The 22690-nt window shown below is 44.5% G+C and overlaps 1 protein-coding gene across 1 annotated transcript in view; it reads left to right on the top strand.

The window, feature by feature from the left end:
* ANKDD1B (ankyrin repeat and death domain containing 1B) overlaps nt 1-22690 on the top strand; it is a 516198-nt gene extending 493508 nt beyond the window's left edge. Inside the window, exon 16 of the mRNA XM_069223721.1 lies at nt 17793-22690. Coding sequence (XP_069079822.1) covers nt 17793-17851 — 59 coding nt within the window. The 3' untranslated portion in view covers nt 17852-22690. The remainder of the gene's footprint in view (nt 1-17792) is intronic.

The raw sequence follows: 22690 nt of genomic DNA, 5'->3' as shown, positions 1-22690 counted from the left end.
CTAATCCAATCCACCCTACTCCAGTCCAATCCACCCCAGTCCACTCTACTCCAATCCACCCCAATCCAATCCTCCACACCCCAATCCAATCCTCCCCACCCAATCCAGTCCACCCCACCCCTATCCAATCCACCACACTGAATCCAATCCACCCCAGCACACCCTAATCCACCCACTCAGTCCAATCCACCTCACTCCTCTCCATCCCACCCCAATACACCCCAATCCAATACACCCCACTGCAGTCCAATGCACCCCATGCCAATCTAGTCTACCTCACCTCAGTGCAATCCACCCCAGTCCAATCCATCCCAGTCCAGCCACCCCAATTCAGTGCACCCCACCCCAATCTACCACACCCCATTTCAATCCACTCCACTCTACTCCAGTCCACCTTACTCCACTCCAGTCCACCTTACTCCACCCCAAACCAGCTCACCCCATGCCAGTTCAGCCCATCACACTTCAATCCAGTGATCCAGCCTACCCCACTCCAATCCATCCCAGCCCAATTCAATCCACCCCATCGTCCCAGTTCATTCTACCCCACTCCAATCCATCCACCCCACCTCCATGCAATCCACCCGCTCCAATCCACCCCAATCCAATCCACCCCACTCCAATCCAGTCAACCCCACCCCACTCCACTCCAATTCAGTCAACCCCACCCCTGTCACTCCAATCCAAACCACTGACCCAATCCAATCCACCAACTTGAATCCACCCCAATCCTATCCACCTCACCCCATTTCAATCCACCCCAACCCACTCCAATCCACCCCACTCAAGCCACCCCAATCCAATCCACCCCACTACCCCAAGCCACTCTAACCAATGTCACCCTATTCCACCCCACTTCACTCTCTGCCACTGAACTCTACTCAACTCTACAAGACTCTAATCCTACTCCACTCTACAACATTCGGACAAATCCATTCTATGGCACTCTACTCTGACACTCCATGCCACTAACCTTTAGCCTGCTGAACAGCAGTGTACAACATTGCAAAACAAAGCCAATAGCTCTTGTACAGGCAAGCCCTTTAAATTTTGCCAATACTTGTTTTCATTGCTTTCATGTGGATATCTCACTGCTTTCAAACGATCCGCCTATTTCAAGAAAAACAGTATGAAGCCGCCCTATAACGGCATGCATAGATTTTGGGTTTCATCACAGTAACTGGCAGTCCATTTGGTGTTCTCAAACAGTACAAGGAAGTAGCCGTTGAACCATCATTTTGAAATCTACACCCTTCAAAGTTGGTATTACCTTTGAACTGCAAAACCTTTAGTGGTTTAATGAAATGAATTTGCTTTGCCAACAATGTTTTGAGAGGAGGCTTTCTGAGAAACGTGCTGGAAACATTAGCCCACATACTTGACCACATTCATTGTGTTTGCTAGTTAAACCAGTTCCAGTGTATGGGGTATGTATAAAACAAACTTGGGTGACAATACAGTGTCATCTACATGCATTAAAGTATGGATTTTCAGGTTTTCTGCACTTAAAGGGGTAAGTGAGTTCTAGTGAATGGGAAAGAGGCTCTTAAGTTCAAGGTAGACATTAAATAGTAGGATGCCTGAGATATGTAGTTTCTGAGGTTCATTGGTATATGTGAGTGCTCAGAAAGTTCTGCCTTTTATTAGCTCATATTTAGCTATTGTGTCTTGGTTCAACATACTCAAATCTTCTTCAGCTACAGTTCTATTTTCCACCCAGTAGGAACTATTTTAGGGTCCCCACTTTTGATTTTGTAGTGTGACGGTTTAGACATTTCTTGGTGAATTTGTGGCTTGACAGTCCACCTGTCTACCGGAACTCTTGTCACTACCTTTCTAAATAAAAATACCTACAGTGGGCTTCAGAGTAGTTTTACTCATTTAGGGGCATATTTATACTCCGTTTGCGCCGGAATTGCGTTGTTTTTTTTTACGCAATTCCGACGCAAAAGTAACTCCATATTTATACTTTGGCGTTAGACGCGTCTAGCGCCAAAGTCCATGGAGTTTGCGTCCTTTTTTAGCGTGGACACCTACTTTGCGTTAATTATATGCAAGGTAGGCGTTCCCGTCTAAAAAAGTGACTCCGCGGCATGTGCGCCGTATTTACACTCCCGGGCAAAATTCACGCCCGGGAGTGGGCGGGTTAGAAAAAATGACGTACGGCCGATTTTGCGCCGTTTTTTTGCGCCTGGAAAAGGCAGGCGTTAAGGTACCTGTGGGCTCGGAAGGAGCCCAGAGGTGCCCTCCCATGAGGGACACCCCCTGTCACCCTTGCCCACCCCAGGAGGACACCCAAGGCTGGAGGGACCCATCCCAGGGACAATAAGGTAAGTTCTGGTAAGTATTTTTTTTTTTAAAAAATTGTGGCATAGGGGGGCCTGATTTGTGCCCCCCTACATGCCACTATGCCCAATGACCATGCCCAGGGGACAGAAGTCCCCTGGGCATGGCCATTGGGCAAGGGGGCATGACTCCTGTCTTTGCTAAGACAGGAGTCATTTCTATGGGGGTTGGGAGTGGAAAAAAATGGCGCAAATCGGGTTGAGGCGAAAAATTTGCCTCAGCCTAACTTGCCCCATTTTTTCACACCCAAGCTCCATATCCCCCTACGCCGGCGCTGCCTGGTGTACGTCGTTTTTTTCAACGCACACCAGGCAGCGCCGGCGGCTAACGCCGGCTAACGTCATTGCTTAAATACGGTGCCCGCATGGCGCTTCAGAATGGCGTTAGCAGGCACTAATTTTTTTGACGCAAAAAATGCTTTAGCGCAGTTTTGCGTCAAAAAGTATAAATATGGGCCTTACTCTCTCAATGCATGAGGGATGTTATTTTTATTTTATTTTTACATTTTTTAAGGTTCTGAAGGATTGTATTAATTCCTGCTGGGGATAATTATTTTAAACTCCCAGTGGCTCCTGTGCACTACCGCTGAGAATGAGTATTTCTTTTTTTCTGTTTTATATGGCAAGGAACCCTTCATTGTAGTTTTCATTCTGTGTCGCAGAAAACAATCTGATTTTCATTTCACATAGAAATATATGCAGGCCTGTATTTAATGCCCCTATTGCCATGGAATCTTTGATTGACTTGCTTGGATAGCATGAGAGCCTTCATTATATTCATGATTTTGTTTCTATGTGAAACAAATCAAATGGCATGGAAGCTTACACTATTTCCCTGATTTTCTTATTATGACATTGAAACAAAATTAAGACTATAATTTAGGCTCTCGCTCTACGACTTTACCTTCACTTAGTCAGGTGACAGGTGAGCCTTTGTTACAAACCTGCTTTTCTTTCTGTGTACCACTCTGGTGCTCCTTCTACCATCCTGGCATTCTTTCACGATTTTTTGCATGCTTTTTTATTACCTTACCCAGAGTCCTCCTAGTCTTCTGGTACTACAACACTTCTCACAGGTGCCTGAACGCCTATGTTTGCTCTTGTAAATGCTATTCTTTTTACTTGAGGTTTTGAACTTTGTTGCGCATTTGAAGTGCTTTATTTGCTGCTTTTCTACTCCTAACGTGTATTTTCGTTTTTGCGTAGCTGAGCAGAAGCAGCCACATATCGTATATTTTGAGGAGGTTTGCTTCTCCCATTGTTTTCTGTATGCCTGCTCTGTCAGTGAAGAGATGGGGGCTTTGAGGATCATTGTGAACACAGTCTTAGGGAATCTGCCAGCCAGGAAAAAATGAAACGCCAGTAAGGCTATGTTTAATTTGAATATGAATACCAACGCAGGCATGCACTGCACATTAATGCCAGACCTATTTGCTTTGTTACTGCTAGTTAATCTAGACAGATTTAATTTGTGATGAATGTATAGAATGTAACTTCTTTGCTTCTAACTGCGACTTGTTGCTGCTGTATCCTTGATTTCCCCCCTTTGTATTGTTGGTTTGGACCCTATGCTGATATGTAAAATGTTCAGCGCCGGATATGTTGTTTTTCTTATCTGATTAATTTGACACTGAAGACGAGATTTGAGACAGCTTGTACTTGAAAAGTGCAGTTCATATTCCATATGTATCCGCAATGTACATTGTCCCCGACAAAATATTTGCATTGTACAGATTAATAGGCTATAGAAATGAAAATGTCCAATGTATGCAGGCCAAAGAGTGCTGGTGGTGGATGGAGTTTGTTGTTGTGTTGTCCTGAGGTTTCCTACTGTATGGTTGTGTCCTATTGCAGTGTTGTGGTCTGTTGTGTACATGTTTTATTATGTTGTTTGCCGGTGTTGGTCTGTTGTTTTAATGTGCTGTTGTGTAGAAGATGTGCTACATTTCTCTGTTGAGATGATGTGGTGGGTTGTTTGTATTTGGTCTCATTGAGTTTTGTGGCACTTTTCCGTGTGGATTTATGTTGGGCTGTTACAATGTATTGTTTGTGTTTTTTGAGTTATTACAGAGTCGTGTTTATGTATTGCAAAACTTCACATAGTTTGGCTTTCAGTGGGTCAATTTGGCAGGTGCTGCACCAAGCCACAAGTTTGCGCCAATGACTGGTGTGCAACAATATTGTAGAGTCATGCTTTGCCATCAAGATGAGATCAGCAAACTCAGGAGGAAGGTCAGAAGAGGTCAGTTGCTGCAACTCAATTTCCAAACATGAATGCAGATTGCTTGGGCCCTTGAGCTGCACTCTGCACGTTTGTTACAACAACAGTTCCTCCTGAATCAGCATCTTGATTATAGGACAAATGCTCATGCCTAGGAGTTCCAGGTACAATAATCTCCTGGCCCAATCTGGTACAACCAGAATGATTTGTGCCTGGTTGTTCCTGATCTTCTTCCAAACTCAGGGCAGTAGAGGCAGCAGTCCAGAGCTTCACTCTAGGTGGTATGCATCCCAGAGAGAGACACCCTTCTTATGAACTCCAAGACTCAAAAGTGCTGACATTGCACGTTCTCAGCGGTGAAGAAAAGATCAAGACAGGATTTTCACGTTGCTGGAAGATGCCCTGCGCCACCTCTGGTTATAAATGCCATTTGTAGTCTGCTAAGCATCTGTGGCTCTGCTTGTATGCCGTGGTGTTTAAAGAGTTCACCATATGGCTGACCACCAGAGAAATTCCCTGGCAGTCTTTCCAGGGCCCTAAAGCCTGCTGGGACAGGTCCCAAGAGCCCACTCCGTTCGGCTTGTTACAATACAACATGGGGGTGGTGCACCAGCTTTCTTCTGAGGGTGGCAGAAAGTACTTCAAAGTCAAGAGCACCACTGTCAATTCCAACAAACCTGATGTTGAGTCAAGCATCACTGGAGACTAGGGGCCATATTTATACTTTTTGACGCAAAACTGCGCTAACGCAGTTTTGCGTCAAAACATTTTGCGTCAAAACATTTTGCGCCGTCTAATGCCATTCTGAAGCGCCATGCGGGCGCCGTATTTATTGAATGGCGTTAGCCGACCGGCGCTGCCTGGTGTGCGTGAAAAAAAACGACGTACACCAGGCAGCGCCGGCGTAGGGAAAAATGGCGTTTGGCCGTCCAAAAATGGGGCAAGTCAGGCTGAGGCAAAAAAATCACCTTAACCCGATTTGCGCAATTTTTTTACGACGCCCAACCCCCATTAACATGACTCCTGTCTAAGCAAAGACAGGAGTCATGCCCCCTTGCCCAATGGCCATGCCCAGGGGACTTCTGTCCCCTGGGCATGATCATTGGGCATAGTGGCATGTAGGGGGGCACAATTCAGGCCCCCCTATGCCACAAAAAAAAAAAAATACTTACCTGAACTTACCTTAATGTCCCTGGTGTGGGTCCCTCCATCCTTGGGTGTCCTCCTGGGGTGGGCAAGGGTGGCAGGGGGTGTCCCTGGGGGCAGGGGGGGGCACCTCTGGGCTCATTCTGATCCCACAGGTCCCTTAACGCCTGCCCTGACCCAGGCGTTAAAAAGAGGCGCAAATGCGGGGTTTTTTGCCCCGCCCACTCCCGGGCGTCATTTTTGCCCGGGAGTATAAATACCACGCACATGCCTGGGAGTCATTTTTTTAGACGGGAACGCCTACCTTGCATATCATTAACGCAAGGAAGGTGTTCACGTAAAAAAATGACGCTAACTCCATGAACTTTGGCGCTAGACGTGTCTAACGCCAAAGTATAAATATGGAGTTAGTTTTGCGCCGAATTTGCGTCGAAAAAAACGACGCTAATTCGGCGCAAACTGAGTATAAATATGCCCCTAGACGTCTCTAATCTCCACCTCTCCCAGATAGCCTCCCCAACCTAGAAGCGATGCATCATTGACCAATGTCAAGTCTGAGTGGGTTAAGGAGAGGTGATCTGCCCAATCACAGTCCCACAGCCACTGCTGTAGGTCTCTTGTAGTCTCCTTCAAAATCTGGATACAATCTGACAGACCCCCCTGGTGCTGTGCCCAATGGGACTGGATGTCCCACTGCAGAGTCTGCATATGCCATCTGGCACAGTTCAGTAGTGGAATGCAGGAGGCCAACTGTCCTAGCAGCCTCAGAGTCATCCACACTGAATTATGATCCAGGCCAAAGGTTGACACATCAGGATCATGGCCTAATATGCTGGACTCTGCACTCTAGGGGAAATGCACAAAACTGTACCGTATCCAGAATGGCTTCAATAAACAGGTGCATCTGTGAATGAGTCAGGTGTCACTTCAGCATGTTTATAGGGAACTCTAACAATGTTAGAAGGTTTGCCGTCATCTGGAGGTGGTTGACAACTGCCTGTGGTGAGCCCACCTTCAACAGCCAATTATCAAGGTAGGAGGAGACGGTACCCCGACTTCCGAAGGTAGACTGCGAACACTACCATCACTTTTGTGAAACACCTCAGAGAGCACGAGTGAGGCCCAAAAATGTTTCTGCTCCAGTGTGAACCACAGGTAGCGCCTGTGGGCCTGCAGGATTGGGATATGGAAATAAGCATCCTGCAGGTGCAATGCCAGCACCCAGTCTCCAGGATCTGGGGAGGACAGGTCCTTGGCTAGTGTGAGCGTTTTGAATTTGTTCTTCTGTAGGAAGGTGTTGAAAGGGCCAAGATCTAAAATCGGCCACATGCTGTATCTTTCTTCGGCACAAGGAAATAGTGGGAGTAACACCGAGTTCCTACTTTCAAGGTTGGAACCCTCTCAATGGACATGTTGTCCTCAGTGATCTATCCTGATGATGGTGGAAGATGCAATGGGACGAAAAGAAGCAGGAGGGGATAGCCTTGAATGACAATTTGGAGGACTGACTTTTCTGATGTAATTGATTACCACATGTGGAGGAAGTGCTGGACCCTGCCCCTCCCCCCTAACAGGGTAACAGGGTTGTTGTGTACCATTAAGGACACACTAAAGAGTTTTTGCTGCAGCAGCAGCTGGCAGAGGGCAGGGAACTGAGCTGCCCATTGTTTCGGATGTCTCTGAGAGCTGTGGCCTTGTCCAAGAAAGGGCTGGGAGACCTACTGGGCTGGCGGCAGGGTCTTATGTTGGCAGTATTGGAAACCCCTACTGTAACCCTAAAAGGGGCTAAATTGCTGATGGAACTGTCTGGGTGTGACAGACAGGCCCACAGAATGTGCTTTGGCCCTGCTTTCTTTAAAACATTCCAGTCTGCCTTCTTGCCAAAAGGTCAAGAGTCATCAAATGGCATGGTCATCAGGGATGCTTGGACATCACTGAAGAAGCCCAGAGACCTCATTTAGGCATGGCTCCAAAATGCCACACTTTCACCCATCACCCGACCTGAGCAGTTGGTTGCGTCCAAGATAGAGAATATTACAAATGTACCTGCATCACAGCCATCCTGAATAGTTTGGATTAGGGACGCCAGAAGGTTGTCCAGAACAACGGGTACAATTTGGGTCAGTATGTCCCACAAGGCATAGGAGAAGCGGCCTAGGTGGTAGCTGGCATTCACAGATCACAGAGCAAGATTCGTAAAGCAAAAGATGCACTTGCCATATGTCTCTAATATCTTAGACTCATGATCTGGGGGGGTGCAGATGGGAATGTGTTGGGATTAACCTTACTGGTGGATCCGCAACGTCAAACTCTCTGGCATGGGATGTTGTGCAAGAAAGTCAGGGTTGCCTGGTGCTGGTCTATGGCTGGTGGTCCAAACATGCATCCATGTGCCCAAAAGGGTTTCTGCAAGGGCCCCATCAAAAGGCAATAGAGTAGATTCTGGACCAGACGGGAGTACCTTTGTCAGAACATGTCTTCATCTACATAGTAGGGAACTCCAGGCCTAGTACTTCTGTCACCCTCCACATGACCAAAGTGAAGGAGGCACTTTCCTCGCCGGCAAGGATAGGAGGAGAAACAAGGCCAGTATCGTCAGATTTATTCAGGCCACTGGCATCCTGTAGTTCCTCATACCAGTTTTCTTAACATATTGGGAGGCAAAATCATCCTTTTCATAAAAATGGTCACTGTCTGAATCAGTGCCGAAATTATAATGTAAAGTTTGAGCCCAGCTACAAGGTAAGGGCAAGGTATCTGAATCTGAAGGGTTGCCAGCCGACCGGCTGTGCTCTGGTGGAAGTAGGGCGCAGCCTTGGTCGAGGTGGATTCTGCTTGGAGTGGGAAAGTACAATAAGCTGCAGATCCTCCGGAGGGAATTGATGATGTTGGCACCGGCATCGATGTGAAGGGAACCAAAGCAGTGGAATGTGCCGAACAGTTACAGATGGTGCAGAGGGTGGTCTGCCAGGAGAAATCCAACTGGAAGTCACTGCAGATGCTTAGGGACTGAAGCCATGCCAGTGCTAGCCGGTAGAGTGCCAAAAATGCCCAGCACGTCCTGCAGCTTGGTTGACGGACCCAGAAACTCATTGTGTATCGGGACTAGACTTGGATCAGCTCTAATGGAGCTCAGGAGTGAGACTGGTGGGGCACATTGATGCCCTTGATCTCTCTCTGGATTTTGAGAGTGGCAGGAATAGACCTATTCCTTCTTTGATTTCTTATTCCATTTCTTGGGCTTACTCAAAGACTTTGACCACAACGATGGTCTGCCAAAGGAACAGGACTTTCCTTTCAACTTTGATCAGTCACTGCATACAGTTTTCCGATGTTTGGTGAAATACAGCTTTGCGATCCCAGATGGCTTTCAGATTTATCTAGGCACAGTCGTTGCAGGCTCTGTAATCATGCTCCAACTCCAGGCACCATACACTTTGTGAGGCTCTATCACAGACATCTCTTTGCAACAATCCCTACACTGCTTGAACCCTGTTGCCTTATGAGGTGACATTTTCCCCCCTTATACACTGGTAAATGTGTAAAAAAAAGGGTTTTGAAAAGACCAAAGAGTAGTTCTCTAACCACGCCTGAAGGCACAGAAAGGAACTGATATCAGCACACATGGGTGATGCATATATGTGCTTTAGCTTGTCACTTCCACAGCAGAACAACAGTGGTGCAGAGGCCGACAACGGCACATACCAGTGCACAGGAGTACTGCTTTAAAGATTCTGGATCAAGTCTGAAGCCTGGGGAATATTCACAAGGTGAGGACCCCGTGGTTTGAAGTATCCATCAGAAATAATACTCTTATCATATATGGACAACACAACCTGCTGTTTAAAAAAAAAAAAAAATCAACAACAGTAAACCTCTTTCCTGTCACCCAACCACATCTAATATTCAGTTGTCAAGGCTAAACATTATTTGAAAAAAAGAACATCTGTGAAGTTCGTCCCCTCAAACCCAGTCTATTGAAAGGGCATGCCCTGAATATTTGTTACAAAGGGTTGAATCCTCGCAACTTGAGCGATCCAGGTTCACCAAGACTCGGAGTTTATCTCATAGGTTCAATTATGGTCCAGTTTATGATAAATCAGCTTACCTGGTAGAATACTGAATTCAAGTACTACTGTCAGTGGCTGGGAGAATAGCTCTTATGAAGATGGTGCTGCTTTCTTCATTGCTTTATTGGTTTTGTAATATTGCCCTTGCGCTCATGCAGTTACTTCAGAAAGATGAGGGCGCTAATGGTGCGCATGGCAAGGGCGGGATGGCAGCCCCTAATTAGGTGGGAAACACCTACACTATCACCTTTATGGCAATGCCAAGAATCAAATTGTGTTATTCTTCCCATATTTATACTTTTTTGTGGCGCATTTGCGTAATTTTTTGATGCAAAAGTGCCGCAAACTTACAAAATATAATTGTATTTTGTAAGTTTGCGCTGCTTTTGCTTCAAAAAGTGACGCAAATGTGTCGCAAAAAAAGTATAAATATGGGCCTAAGGGTCCGATTTATTTCCTTGCTGACAGCCCATTGTTCTGCCAGAGCAACAGAGTAAATTGCTCCATCGCCCTGGTGGAGGGACCACCCACCAGATTTATAAATGACTGCAAAGCTGGTGGTCATTTATAAGGCATTACCAGGAACCAGCATTTCAGCAATTCCTGTCAATGCATTTTGCTGTTTGGTACAGGGCTCCATCAACATGACGGAGCCCTGCACCAAAGAGTTTCCTTTTTTTGATTTTCCGAAACAAAATCCCAAAAGAGTATTTTTTTAAAGTAAAAAAAACAACGCTTCCCTCGCAATGAGAGAGAACTCTCATTGCGATGGGGGCATTTAGCAGTTTTTGCTGCCTTTTTACTTATAGGGTTTTCCTGGTGTTGACTGGCAGTAAAACTGACCTCTAATTCCACCCATCCGAATCAGGGAGGCAGAATTACAAGTCTCCACAGGGAGAGGTTTAATCACGGCAGAGACTAAGGGCCTCATTTACAATAAACTGACGCATTGTCATTGATGCATCAGAAATCTTTCGCCTGCCACACATCCCCTAATGACACAGTTGATGTGCTGAATTTACAATGTAGAGCTCCATGGCACATGTTTTCACATGTCAGAAATTCCAAATCTGTTGGAGCTAAAATGACGCATTTGCCTGAGTTGTGTTGTTAACCTACCACAACTCAAGCAATGCGAGAAGAGTCCAATTGGAATTGAATTTTACGCCTGGTCTAAGCAGGTGGTGAGATTTTTATGTAGTGAAGTCGTAGAGTGATGCAGTGGAAAGTTGTGAATTTCAATGCGTCAGTTCTATGTGGCTTTTTCCGTGGGAACGCCTACCCTGCATGCATTATATCTGCTGCAGGTATAATGTGACGCAGGGCTCCACAACTAACGTATTGGGTCCAGTGCGTCAGTTTGTAAATATGGAGCAGTGTAGTGCACTGCGAGCACTGCCGCTGTATCAAAAAAAGAATTATGCAGCGGTGGCCCAAAGGACTTGTAAATGAGGCCCTCAGTACTTTTTGCTGCTCACAAACCTATGCCTATTACACATCAAATCAATACATGGTATATATCAATCGTCAACGTGACTGTTTCAGCTTGCACTCTGTATGGGGTGCTGTGACCTAAGCAGGATAGACAGCAGATATTGTACACTTTGCATCGACATGTGCAGCACTACAAACATATTGAGTGAAAGTGTTCCAGGAGATCTCCAAGATGATAGTATTGCCACTTCTTCCATCAATACAGGTGGTGCTGTTGGGTTATGTTAGGGAGGTGCAGAGAACACTTGCAGATGTATTGCTTTGCTCTTACTACTGACAAAGGGAATGGTGGCAATGTGATGGGGGGATACCACGCTTCCACCATGTGGATTAAAGATCTGATACATTACAACAAAAACACAACGTGTTCTCATCGTTTCCACATTCAGCGCCACCCACGGATATTTGGACTCTTCTTCAAGCCTACTACTTAGTTAGAAACCCCCACTCCTCACAGAGCATGAAGTGCATGTGGGGAAATGACAGCAAAATCAGAACGTGCACTCTATTGGAAGAGGGATGATATGGGAGATGTAGGTGGGGACCAGCTGAGCCAACTGCCCAGCAGGGTGAGTTGCAGATGCAGAAACTGCAGGACTAATTGGTGCATATTGGCTGAGTCAAAAGAGCTTGATACATAAATTGTGCTGAAATGATTCTGAAACATGCAATTAATTTGACTGACGCTCTGTAATGGCTGGAAAAATTATCCTTAATTTATGCGTGTAATACAACTGTTAAAGTGATATATATATATTTTTTAATTGTAATCCAAGTAGCACTCAAATGGATAAGACCGGAGTTGTTATCCACCAACATGTGAATGACACTCAACCCTATCTGAAAAAAGTTCATGACTCAAGGGTGGATTTTTTATTATTCCTCCTGAATACCATTTTTTTGCTGACATATTAGTATATCCATTGGAGTGCTAAAATATTCTGCGGAAACACCAACTATTTTGCAACCTAAGAATAGTATGTCAGGGTTGGAGTCCCTTCTCATTATCCCTAAAACCAAAGGGAAAATATAACCATTTATTATTGAGTGAACTAATTGCAGGCGACTTCCATTATCCCAAATCTCTGGGCTCATCCTTGACCCATAACTCCTTCTCATTCCGCACATCAACAGCAGGAGTAAAACAGCAAATATTTATGCGCACAACAGCAATAAAATAGAGCATCTTCTCTCTCTGACCAGCCTAATAAAAATGCTATATCTTGTTATAGCCTGCATCGTCTTCAGCATTGCTCGTCTTATAAGCATTATGCAGTCTCTTCCCATAAAGTAATCCAACTCATCATCTCCAAAAGAAAATATAACCACATCTTGTCTATTTGGAGAGAGCTACCTTAGCCCCAATTTGAGGCCAGAATACATTTCAAGATCAGTTGCCTAGACTAAAAGTTTATCACGAAAAACTAACCTTCTTATGTGATCCAAGCTTGTATCTATCTCGGGAAACTTGGGAACTTTAAGATGCAGATATTCATTTAAGCTTGAATCACCAAAATATAAAACTGCCCAAACCCAGAAACAATCTGGGTGCAGCAACCACCAGCAGAATTGTGCTACCTCTGGAGCTTTACACTCAACCCACTTTGATGTGTTAAGAAGGAATTTACAAACTCACCCTTTTCAGCCACTTCTCTCAAGTACTGTACACCGTGCAGGTCCTTGAATTTCCTGAAGCATAACTATGATAATTCACATAACTGTAATAAATATATTTCAAATAGACCTATTGGTATATGGATTATGCCTCTTTAACCAAGGAATTAAAAAAAAAAAAAAAAAACTACTGCATAATTGAAAAAGGCAATAATGCCAAAAGATAACACTTCCATATGCTCTCCAAATGAGACTTGCACTGTAGAAGAGGGCCAGAAGTCAATGACGAGCCAGTAAAAAGTTTGAATCACTTCAGGAGTCTTGATTCTCTTATATTATTCCTAAAGACCCAGTCCTGATCAATGACCATTTGACATGTGTCATGATTCAAAAGTACAGTGTTATTAACAACTTTTTCTTCTGTTCTAATTGCAACTAGTAGAAGGAACAAATGCTTATCAGTATCATTCACAGCCGATTCAGTATAAGGAAGCCAATGCACTTGTTTACTTCTGTTTTTCAGGAGGTGATTGGTTTATTCCAACATTTTTTCTGAGACCGTTTAGCACATGCCTGAATCATATGTTCAGCATCACCACAATATTGACACAGCTCAATCTTGAACGGGTGCTCCCTTTTTTGTTTACAGGACCCTTAACTGCTCCTACTTACTTAGGCTCTACTTGGGGCAACAGGTCCAGTGAAACGTCGGATTGACCAGAAGTAAACAAAACTGAAAAGATTCGAATAGCTCTCTTGGGACTTCCTTTTTTTCCTCTCATCTTTCTTAAGCACTAAATCGAAAAGGTCAAAAATGAAGTAGAATGTTGTGAACTGACCAACTTGACGCTAATTTCTTCTTTCAAACTACACTGAAAGAAATTCACATGGAGGTTCTTTCAAACCAGGGAATTACTGGTTGAAGAATATGAGCCACTTCAGTCAGTACATCCAATCCCTGTGGCTGAATCTCACACAGTGCTTCCTCAGCAGAAAACTCCAAGTCAGGATGTTCAAACGTCCTCTTAATTGATAGGTGGAAAGTATCATAAGTCTCCAACCAAGCATCTGAATTGGTTACTAAAGGATTTGCAAATGTATATCCAGTAAAGCGACCGATCGGGTAACACACCTTTACTTGATCTTAACTAAACTGTGCATGTTGAAAAGAAAAAGACACCATGAGAGAATTTAAATATTCTTCTAATTTCACTGGCTCACTAGAAACATGTGGGGAACTTCAGGGGACTACTAGGATATTTGTAGACTGTAATTCCAATGTGTGCTTTAACACCAAATTGTCCAGGCATAATTAATTTACCTCTTGTGCTACGTCCTGTGAATAATCCATACTTTAAATCAAACCTAAGAAGTCATTGTGGGTGTTGCAGGCTATCAAGGGGTGGACGTTGAGAAGGACTGTTGAGCTCTCTTCTTGACTGATAAAGGAAATGGTGACTACTAGTAGTCAAAATGCCACCTTGAACTTAATAGCCAACATGAAAGATATCAGCTGCCTCCTTAAGAGGGTCCCAGGTCGGAAGAAAAAAAAAAAACACAAAGGTTAAAAACAAACCTATGCAATATTTTGCGCTTCACTGAAGATTAAAACAAGGGATATTAGGAAGGCTCCAAACGCCCTCTGAGAGGAGGAAAGCAGAAGAGCCAAGCAGGACTATTCAGAATTGGATTCAGTAATAATTACAACTTCAAAAAAACAAAAAATCAGAGACAATTTTGTTCTTCTGGAAGAGACTTCTAGCTGCAGATTCCTCACCTTTTTGGAAAGCAATACCTATTTTCTGGAGGTAGGTCTGAGAGTAGACCCAAAACAGAAAGTCTTGCAGGACTGAGCAGGCAAAATGCCCCTCTTGACGAACCTGACTGTCCAGGCAACAGTGCTTAGTGAACATATGGAAGGTCACCCATGTAGCTGCAGCAGCCTCAGAATTGATCTCACTGAAATTCAGGACTGACTCTGAAAGATTGGGATTATAGCCTGAATGTCCTGCACTCTCTCAGGGGAACGGCACAAAACAGAACCATGTCCAGAATGGCTCCTATGAAGGGAGTGTCTGAAAAGGAGTCAGATGTGACTTTGGCACGTTGACAGTGAAACCCAATGATGGCAGGACATTTGCCATAGTCTGGAAGTGGCTGATGACTGTCTGGGGTGAGCCCCCAAGGCAGCCAGTCAGCACGGTAGGGGGAAGACTGCCCCCCGACATTAACGTGTGCTGCCACCACCACAATCACTTTTGTGAAGTAGTGGGAATAACAACCACATCCTACTTCTGCCACTGGCATGGTCTTGACAGCCCCTTTGGCCAAAAGGGCTTCCACGTCCTGCTGCAAAATGGAGAAATGGTCCTCTGTCAGTGAAGGGATTGTGGAAAGTGCCGCAGGGAAGAAAGGAATGGTAAGGTGCAAACAATGCAAACAATCTGTAGAACCCACCTGTCTGAAGTTATGGCTTGATACCCCAGGAAGAATCAGTGGATTAGGTCTCCCATCGGATGGCTGTGCTCCTTTAAGGGCACGTTAAAAGAGGCTTGGAAGGTGGCCTGGAGGCTGAGTGGCTCGGTGACCTTGACTGCAGGGGCGGTGAGCACCAAGGCTTCAACAGCAAAACTGCTGGGTTCCCTGTGGAGGCCGGACCGGCTGGCTGTAGAGGGTGGCACGGCCAAAGGCGCACAAGGAGTGGTGGAACTGTTGTGGTTGGCAAGGAGTGCCAGAAAGGCCAAAAGAGTGTGCAGTAGCCCTGCTCTTTTCAAACCGCTCTAAAGTGCAATTAGCCTTGTCGGGTTCATCAACATGTAGTGACAGCAGGCCTTGGAATTGTGGCCTGACCCCAGATTCAACAAACACAACAGGTATTCCTGGCGGGGATCTGTCCCCAGACATTTGTTTGTGACAGTTCCTATAGGCTTGAAACCTGTCATTTTAGAGGATGTAATTCCGTTAACATTTAAAAAAGTTCAAGAAAAATATCTCCAAGAAACATGAAGAAAGCTCCAGATTCACATCTGGTGGTGCAGGAAAAAAGGAACTGATGCCAGTGCATGAGAGTGGCACCTATATAAACTCCACAAGCATGTGATTTCTGGGGCAGAATGGCATTGGTGCGGAGCCGCACAGCGCCACCTTCCAAGGCATAGAGGTACTGCTGAAAAGTTTCCAGATCAAGTCTGAGGCCTGGTGAATATTCAGAAGGTGAGCAATCTGTGGCTAGACCTCTCTATAGATAACAAATATGTTGCTATGAATTCATTAGTTGGAAAATTCCCCTTTTATATTATTCAAACAGAATCTGACATCACAGGATAAGATTCTACTTCATCTTGAGTTGGGAACCTTAGATAGAATTGTCTGGACAGACAATCATTTGCAAAATGCCAGATAATAAGGGGTGTCCACATCCCCTTCCAGAAACTGAGGGCGTCAGTTTGGCACATTAAGAGCCTGCAGTTTTATATGTTTCTCCCAGCACTGAATTTAGCAGTTCCACTACCGCCTTTCTTAGCCAACACTCAACACCCCCTTGGTGACCTTAAGCACAGGAAACCCTGTAGGGTCTAGCAGGTGAGGATGCTAAACCACAGGCTCAGCGTAGCACCTAGTAGTATGCTGCCTGCCTGAGAAAGGACACCCATGACTCCTGAATGTTTGCTATCTTTGGTGAGCTCTTGGCACAGTTTAAAAAATCTCTTGAACTGACAGACTTCACCTGGCTCCCATGGGCCTTCATCCGCTTTGCACAACAAAGAAGGCCTTTCAAGACTGGACCATGTGGAATTCTTTATGCTGTGCATTCACAGAGTAAGTTGAAAGAAATATTTGTTCATTTACTTTTTTATACCTAGAGCATCAATTAAAAACCGAGAATCCTAGCCTCTAGGCACACTGGTGGTGGACAAACCATTAATCTCATTTAAAAAAAAACACTAATCTATTAAATTGTCTTCCGTCTGTACAATTCTTATCGACACGTGCATTTTATTCCAAAACTATTTAATACTGTCAGCATGAAGATTGATAGATTTATTTGTATTGATTTTTCCATAGCAAGTTTTACCCTTTACCTAATTGGTTTTAAAGTTTGTATTGATTACAGGTAAAGTGAGAAGTAACTGCACAACAATGAATTTACAAGCAAAAAAGGAAATCCACTAGACATTCATAGGGCCACATTTACAAGGTCCTAGCACCTCCTTGTGCCACACTAGCGTCACTTGTTTTAGGCTAATATGGCTCAAGGATGCAATTTTCACCATGCCATATTTATAAAGTGGCACAATGCATTCATTGTGCCAGTTTGCTGCCCCTTGTGCCACATTATGCCTGCTTCAGGCATAATGTATGCAAGGGGAACGTTCCGGCAGTAGGAGGCCCGCAAAAATGGCACAGTGAAATCTACAAGATTTCACTGTGCCATTTTTGGCGTGATGCACCCATTTTAATCAATGGGCCTCTTTGCACTTTGCTACACTACCAAATCTACAAGATTTCACTGCACCATTTTTGGCGTAATTTTTAACGCCTGCTTAAAGCAGGTGTTAAAATGACGCACCCATTTTAATCAATAGGCCTCCTTGCACTTTGGTACACTAGCGTCAACATTTTTTTACAATAGTGCAGCAAAGCGCCACAATCGTGTCAAAAATGTTGACGCTATTGGCCTAATGTGCACTGTATTTTACGATGCACCTATGGTGTCATTAGGCGGGGCAGGGCCGATGTAAGAAAACTGGCACATCTGCACCGATGCACCAGTTTCTTGTAAATGTGCTCCATAGTTCATAAAAACAGAATTAATCAATCTACATGACACAGATGCTTTTTCGTGTGACATTTTGAAATATTTTCTTTTATATCATATTATGTGTTTCGTTGATCTTGCAGAACACTTCAGATCTGAAAGCACCAGTGAGACAGATTCTAAGAAGTGCATTGTTTCTTGACGTCCCAGAAGACGGAATGGATCTATTCAGCAGAAAAAAATATATGAAGGCTGCAGCAGAAGTGGAAATGTACTATTCTCAGAATCCAGATGACAAAGTGTGCGCTCTAGCCAGAAGATGCCTGCACTTTTAAGAGATGTTTTGATAGCCTCTTCTTTTAGACGATGATATAATGTCTACTCTTGGACAAGAATCCATAGCAAAGTCATTTCAAGTGAACTCCAGTCACATTATCTTACTCTAATGTGAAATACATTTTTTATTATTATCAGTGCGATTGCACGTTGTGATGAACAATTGTAATTTTCATAGAGGCTTTTGACAAATTAATCATAATTTTACTGTAATGTGAGCGACGGATTTCCTATAATGTGCTCTTTTATTTATTTTCTGTTACAGGTGCGTTCGCATGTCATAAAATGACATACCTCCTTGCTTGTAACAATGTATTACGAGTAGTGATGTCAGCAGGCTCACTTGTTATGCAGTAACATTTTACAGCTGTCTTGATTAAGAAAGCGTGAGTGAATCTGGTGAGTGGCAGTCCGAACACTGACACCTTAATTGATCCCTGACAGTGCTAGTATCGTGAACAAAAGAACAGTTGCCTGAAAGGAGACCAGAGTAGTTAATCTCTCTGTGCAGCGGCAGCCGGGTTTAAAACATGCCGTTCCTTTAACGCCCACACTTCTCCCTTCTTTACACTATCTAAAGCAAGGAGAGGTAGCTATAGAAACATGGGAGAGTGAATAGCAGACATCCACGTGCAGGCTCCCTTCCTGGAGCAGAGAAAACATCAAGATGGAGTAGGTCATGGTTAGTGGAGAAAAGGTAACCAGCCAGATGAGGGAGCCGTATCAGCCTCATCTAGACTGAGTTTGGGAAGAAACAGCATTCTCGAACCTCTGTATGGGACTTGGTTTTAAATACCATCTATAACAACACTTATGTGCCACATTTGATGTCATATTATGTATGAGGCCAATCAGTGTCTCTCATCCCACCCCTCTCTATTACATTGATCCCTCTTCTAAAGGAGCGAGAGAGCAACCGTGACAGACCAGGTACCTGGTCAAAACAGATGTAGTCTATCAACTGGCCGCTGCATCTATTTCTTAACTCTCCTCCCCTTAGCACCGCTGCTCAATCCCAGAGAATAATTGAAGGCTTGACATCATTGCTCTACTACGGCTCTGGAGACATTGCGTCATTGCTCTGATGTGGCTCTGGAGACATGGCATTATTGCTCTGCTGTGGGTCTGGAAACCTGACATCATTGCTCTGCCAAGGCTCTGTAGACATGGCGTCATTGCTCTGCCAAGGCTCTGTAGACATGGCGTCATTGCTCTGCCAAGGCTCTGTAGACATGGCGTCATTGCTCTCCCACAGCTCTGGAGTCATGATGTCATTGCTCTGCTGTGGCTCTGGAGACATGACATCATTGCTTTGCTGTGGCTCTGGAGACATGACATTATTGCTCCGTTATGACTTTGAAGACATTACATCATTGCTCTACTACGGCTCTGGAGACATGGCACATTAATCTACTACAGCTCTGGAGACATGACATCATTGCTCTGCTGTGGCTCTGGAGAAATGACATCATTGCTGTGCTGAAATTATTGCCATCTTGCCCCGTACATGGGCAACATAAATAGACCCTAACCACTAGATTTAGGGGAATTTTTGTTTTTTTACGCTAAGGAGGCCTTAATTACATACCAGCTCTACAAAGTGGCACAATGCAGGCATTACTCCACTTTGCAACCCCCTGCACGCATAATGTATGCAAAGGGGGGGGCGTTCTCACTGCACCATTTGTTTCTGTCATTTTTAACGGCTGCTCAAGGCAGGCGTTAAAATGACACACAAATCAAAATCAATGGGCTTCCCTGTGCTTTGCTGCAATAGCATCAACATTTTTGACGCTAGTACAGCAAAGTGCCACAACAGCATCAAAAATTCTGACGCTTTTATGGTAATGACCGCCATGGTGCACGGGATTATAAATACGGTGCAACCATGGTGTAATTAGGCGGGGCAAGGGCAATGCAAGAGAAGTGGCGCATGGGGACCGATGCACCACTTTCTCATAAATATGCCCCTCAGTTCTTCTCTACATGAGGGGGGAGATTTACATACATTTTGTGCTACGTTAGCACCACAAAAAGTGATGCTAAAAGCACTAAATATTGTTTCCTAATTTACTTTCCTGCGCAACACTTGTTGGAAAGTCCCTTAAAAGTAACGCAAAGAAGCGCAAAGCATGGGTGGTACATGGGCATTCCCATGCAATCACCCATGCCTTTTGTCGCAAAACAGTATCTGCAAACAATAGTAGATGGGGTTTTGCACCAAAAGTTAACACCATTTGTAAGTAGGCATTAAACGGAGAAAATGTTTTTATTTCTCCTTTCTTTTCCGACTTTGCATGCATGCCGCTTTGTGCAGCACGCATACAAAGTAGGAAAAGTTTTGAAATGTGTCTAATGCATAGTATTTTCTATTGAAAGGGTACCCTTTCAGTACAACACCAATGCTAGACTCATGCACACACCCTTGCACTACGGCACAAAGGTGTATGTGTGTGGCGCAAAGCAGCTGAAATCAGCGGAGGTGTTAGAGAGAGGGTCGGAGAGTGCCATATCTTTGTAGATATGGTGCTCTCCGGCTCCCTCCCTGATGCAGGTTTTTCATTGCTGCACTGCCCTGGGTGACAGATCTTCAAAACATCTGGATATTTTTCACTTAGAAGACACACAAATTGTTTATGTATTTGGAGAATACGATAAATCAGGGTAGCTTTATGGGAAGATAGTTTAAAGAAAGTCCTGTGACTTAACAAATATCAGCACTCTAGAAGCTGGTGAGTACAGAATCCTTTCCTTTGAGAAAGGAAGGCAGAGAACACTTAATACAAGAGTAGACTGGGGCATCACCTACAATGGCCATCATAGGTGAGAACAAGAAATTACAGTCCTAAGACACTACTACTACTATGGAAAAAACGCAAAAAAAAGATTTGTTTGAACTTTTAGCAAGTAATGGCACACAATGTGGAATTGGATCAGTCGTTGATCTATTAGCAGTACATGGCATCATTGTTCATCTGTAAATGCTGAAAAAAAAAAGAAAAAGAAAATGTTACAATGCTACTGAAGCAAACTGATTCACAATAAATTGGTGGTCAAAGTATAAGGTACAAAGGAACCTTAAAGTCTTTCCCTGATCTGGGACTCAGATCTGATTTATGGCTAGTCTCCATTTTTTCATCCAATAAAACCAGGTAAGAAGGCTATATGGCCGGGTATCGCTGAGGCCTCTTAACACCAAACACCACTCACCCTTCCCCCTTCTCCTCCCCCAAGCTTAATTTAAAATTCAGACACACTTCCTTTGCGATTAGGGGTCATAAACCCCCGGCTGTATTTTATTACTGACAAGACATTGTTAATCATAATCGAAAATTATACGCAGTAATCTCATGCCTAGCCTTAACAGAGTACGTTAATACATCCACATTCCTGACACTGACTAATGACTAAAAAACACTTCGTTCCTGCGTACCCAATGTTGGTGGTTGTGAATGAGATCATGACTGTTTTCTAGTACCCCATACACTGTCCCTCCTTACGCTATGAATCCCAGGGGTAGGATCGCCATCAGGGTGTTCTCATACCTTTCCAAACTGGATTACTGTGAAGGGGGCCCGCCTGCCCACCAGGATACCTACCTTGGGCGCCCCTGCTACCCTCAGACTACACCCCCCAAGGGCCAGTGCTCGCTTCATACCTTTTGCGCATGCGCAAGTGATTGGCTCTAAGGGCCAGATACCAGCGACCGCTCGCAACCCCCGCGCCCCTGTATGTCGTCCTCACTTCGCAGCCAGCACCCCTTGGAGGGTCCAATTTGCTTGCCACCCAGTTCCTGTAATAAAAGGTACCCATTTGTATTACCAAATAAAGTCACCTGAGAAAAAACAAGTCGTTAGTACATACACAACAATTGCACATTCGGAGCATTTGTATGTAACTGTAGGAAAACTACTTCAGTAGAGACTGATGCCCAAGAACGGGGGTAGGCGGGTGGGTATTTCTTCCGGTGGTCCCTGGGGCCCCTGGTCCGGTCGGTGAGCAAGAGACGCGCTCGCCGACCACGGCCGCCTTATCAAGGCCGGCCCCGTGATGTCATTCCTTGTGCACGATCCCGGAAGCACAAACAGTGCATCTGGTGCAGCAGCATTATTACAGCCAGTCGGCTGTGATTTTGTAACAAGGGTGGGGGCTGGGGAGCTTGCCACCACCTGACCCCCCCACCCCCACTTTTCCTGGCACAGCTCCGCCGACATAAGTGGGCCCCCCTGATTGGAGTGGCCCTGTGCATAGAGTGCTGCCGCTGACTTGCAACATGTTCCCAAGGATCACATTTTCAGATCCTGCCTGGGGTTGAGAGATAGGACAAGATCCCCGAAGCAATTGCATGAAGAAATACCATTCTAGAGTTTACAGCAATAATCACAATAGTTACAAATTTAAATCAATTGTAATCCTTTTTTTTTAACTCACAAATATAAACAGTTTTGGTAGTTTGTCCATAAATGAAATGATCACATTGAACTTCAGTGGAGAAATTCAGATACTCTGCCATAGCGTAGCACACAAGTGTATGTTTTTATGAGACACCCAACAAAAGATGGCTGTTAGAAACATTAACGCTACTCCCCTTCTCATTATGTTATATTTCATATTCTCGTTGAAGAAACCTATAGTGCAGGGAAAATTTAATTTACCATACTTTGTATAACTGCCATGATATTTTTGTCTTGCATTGAAATAAATA

This window comes from Pleurodeles waltl, chromosome 1_1 (genome assembly GCF_031143425.1).
Source record: "Pleurodeles waltl isolate 20211129_DDA chromosome 1_1, aPleWal1.hap1.20221129, whole genome shotgun sequence".
NCBI classification, from domain to species: Eukaryota; Metazoa; Chordata; class Amphibia; order Caudata; family Salamandridae; genus Pleurodeles; species Pleurodeles waltl.
This window is presented reverse-complemented; position numbering and strand designations above follow the sequence as displayed.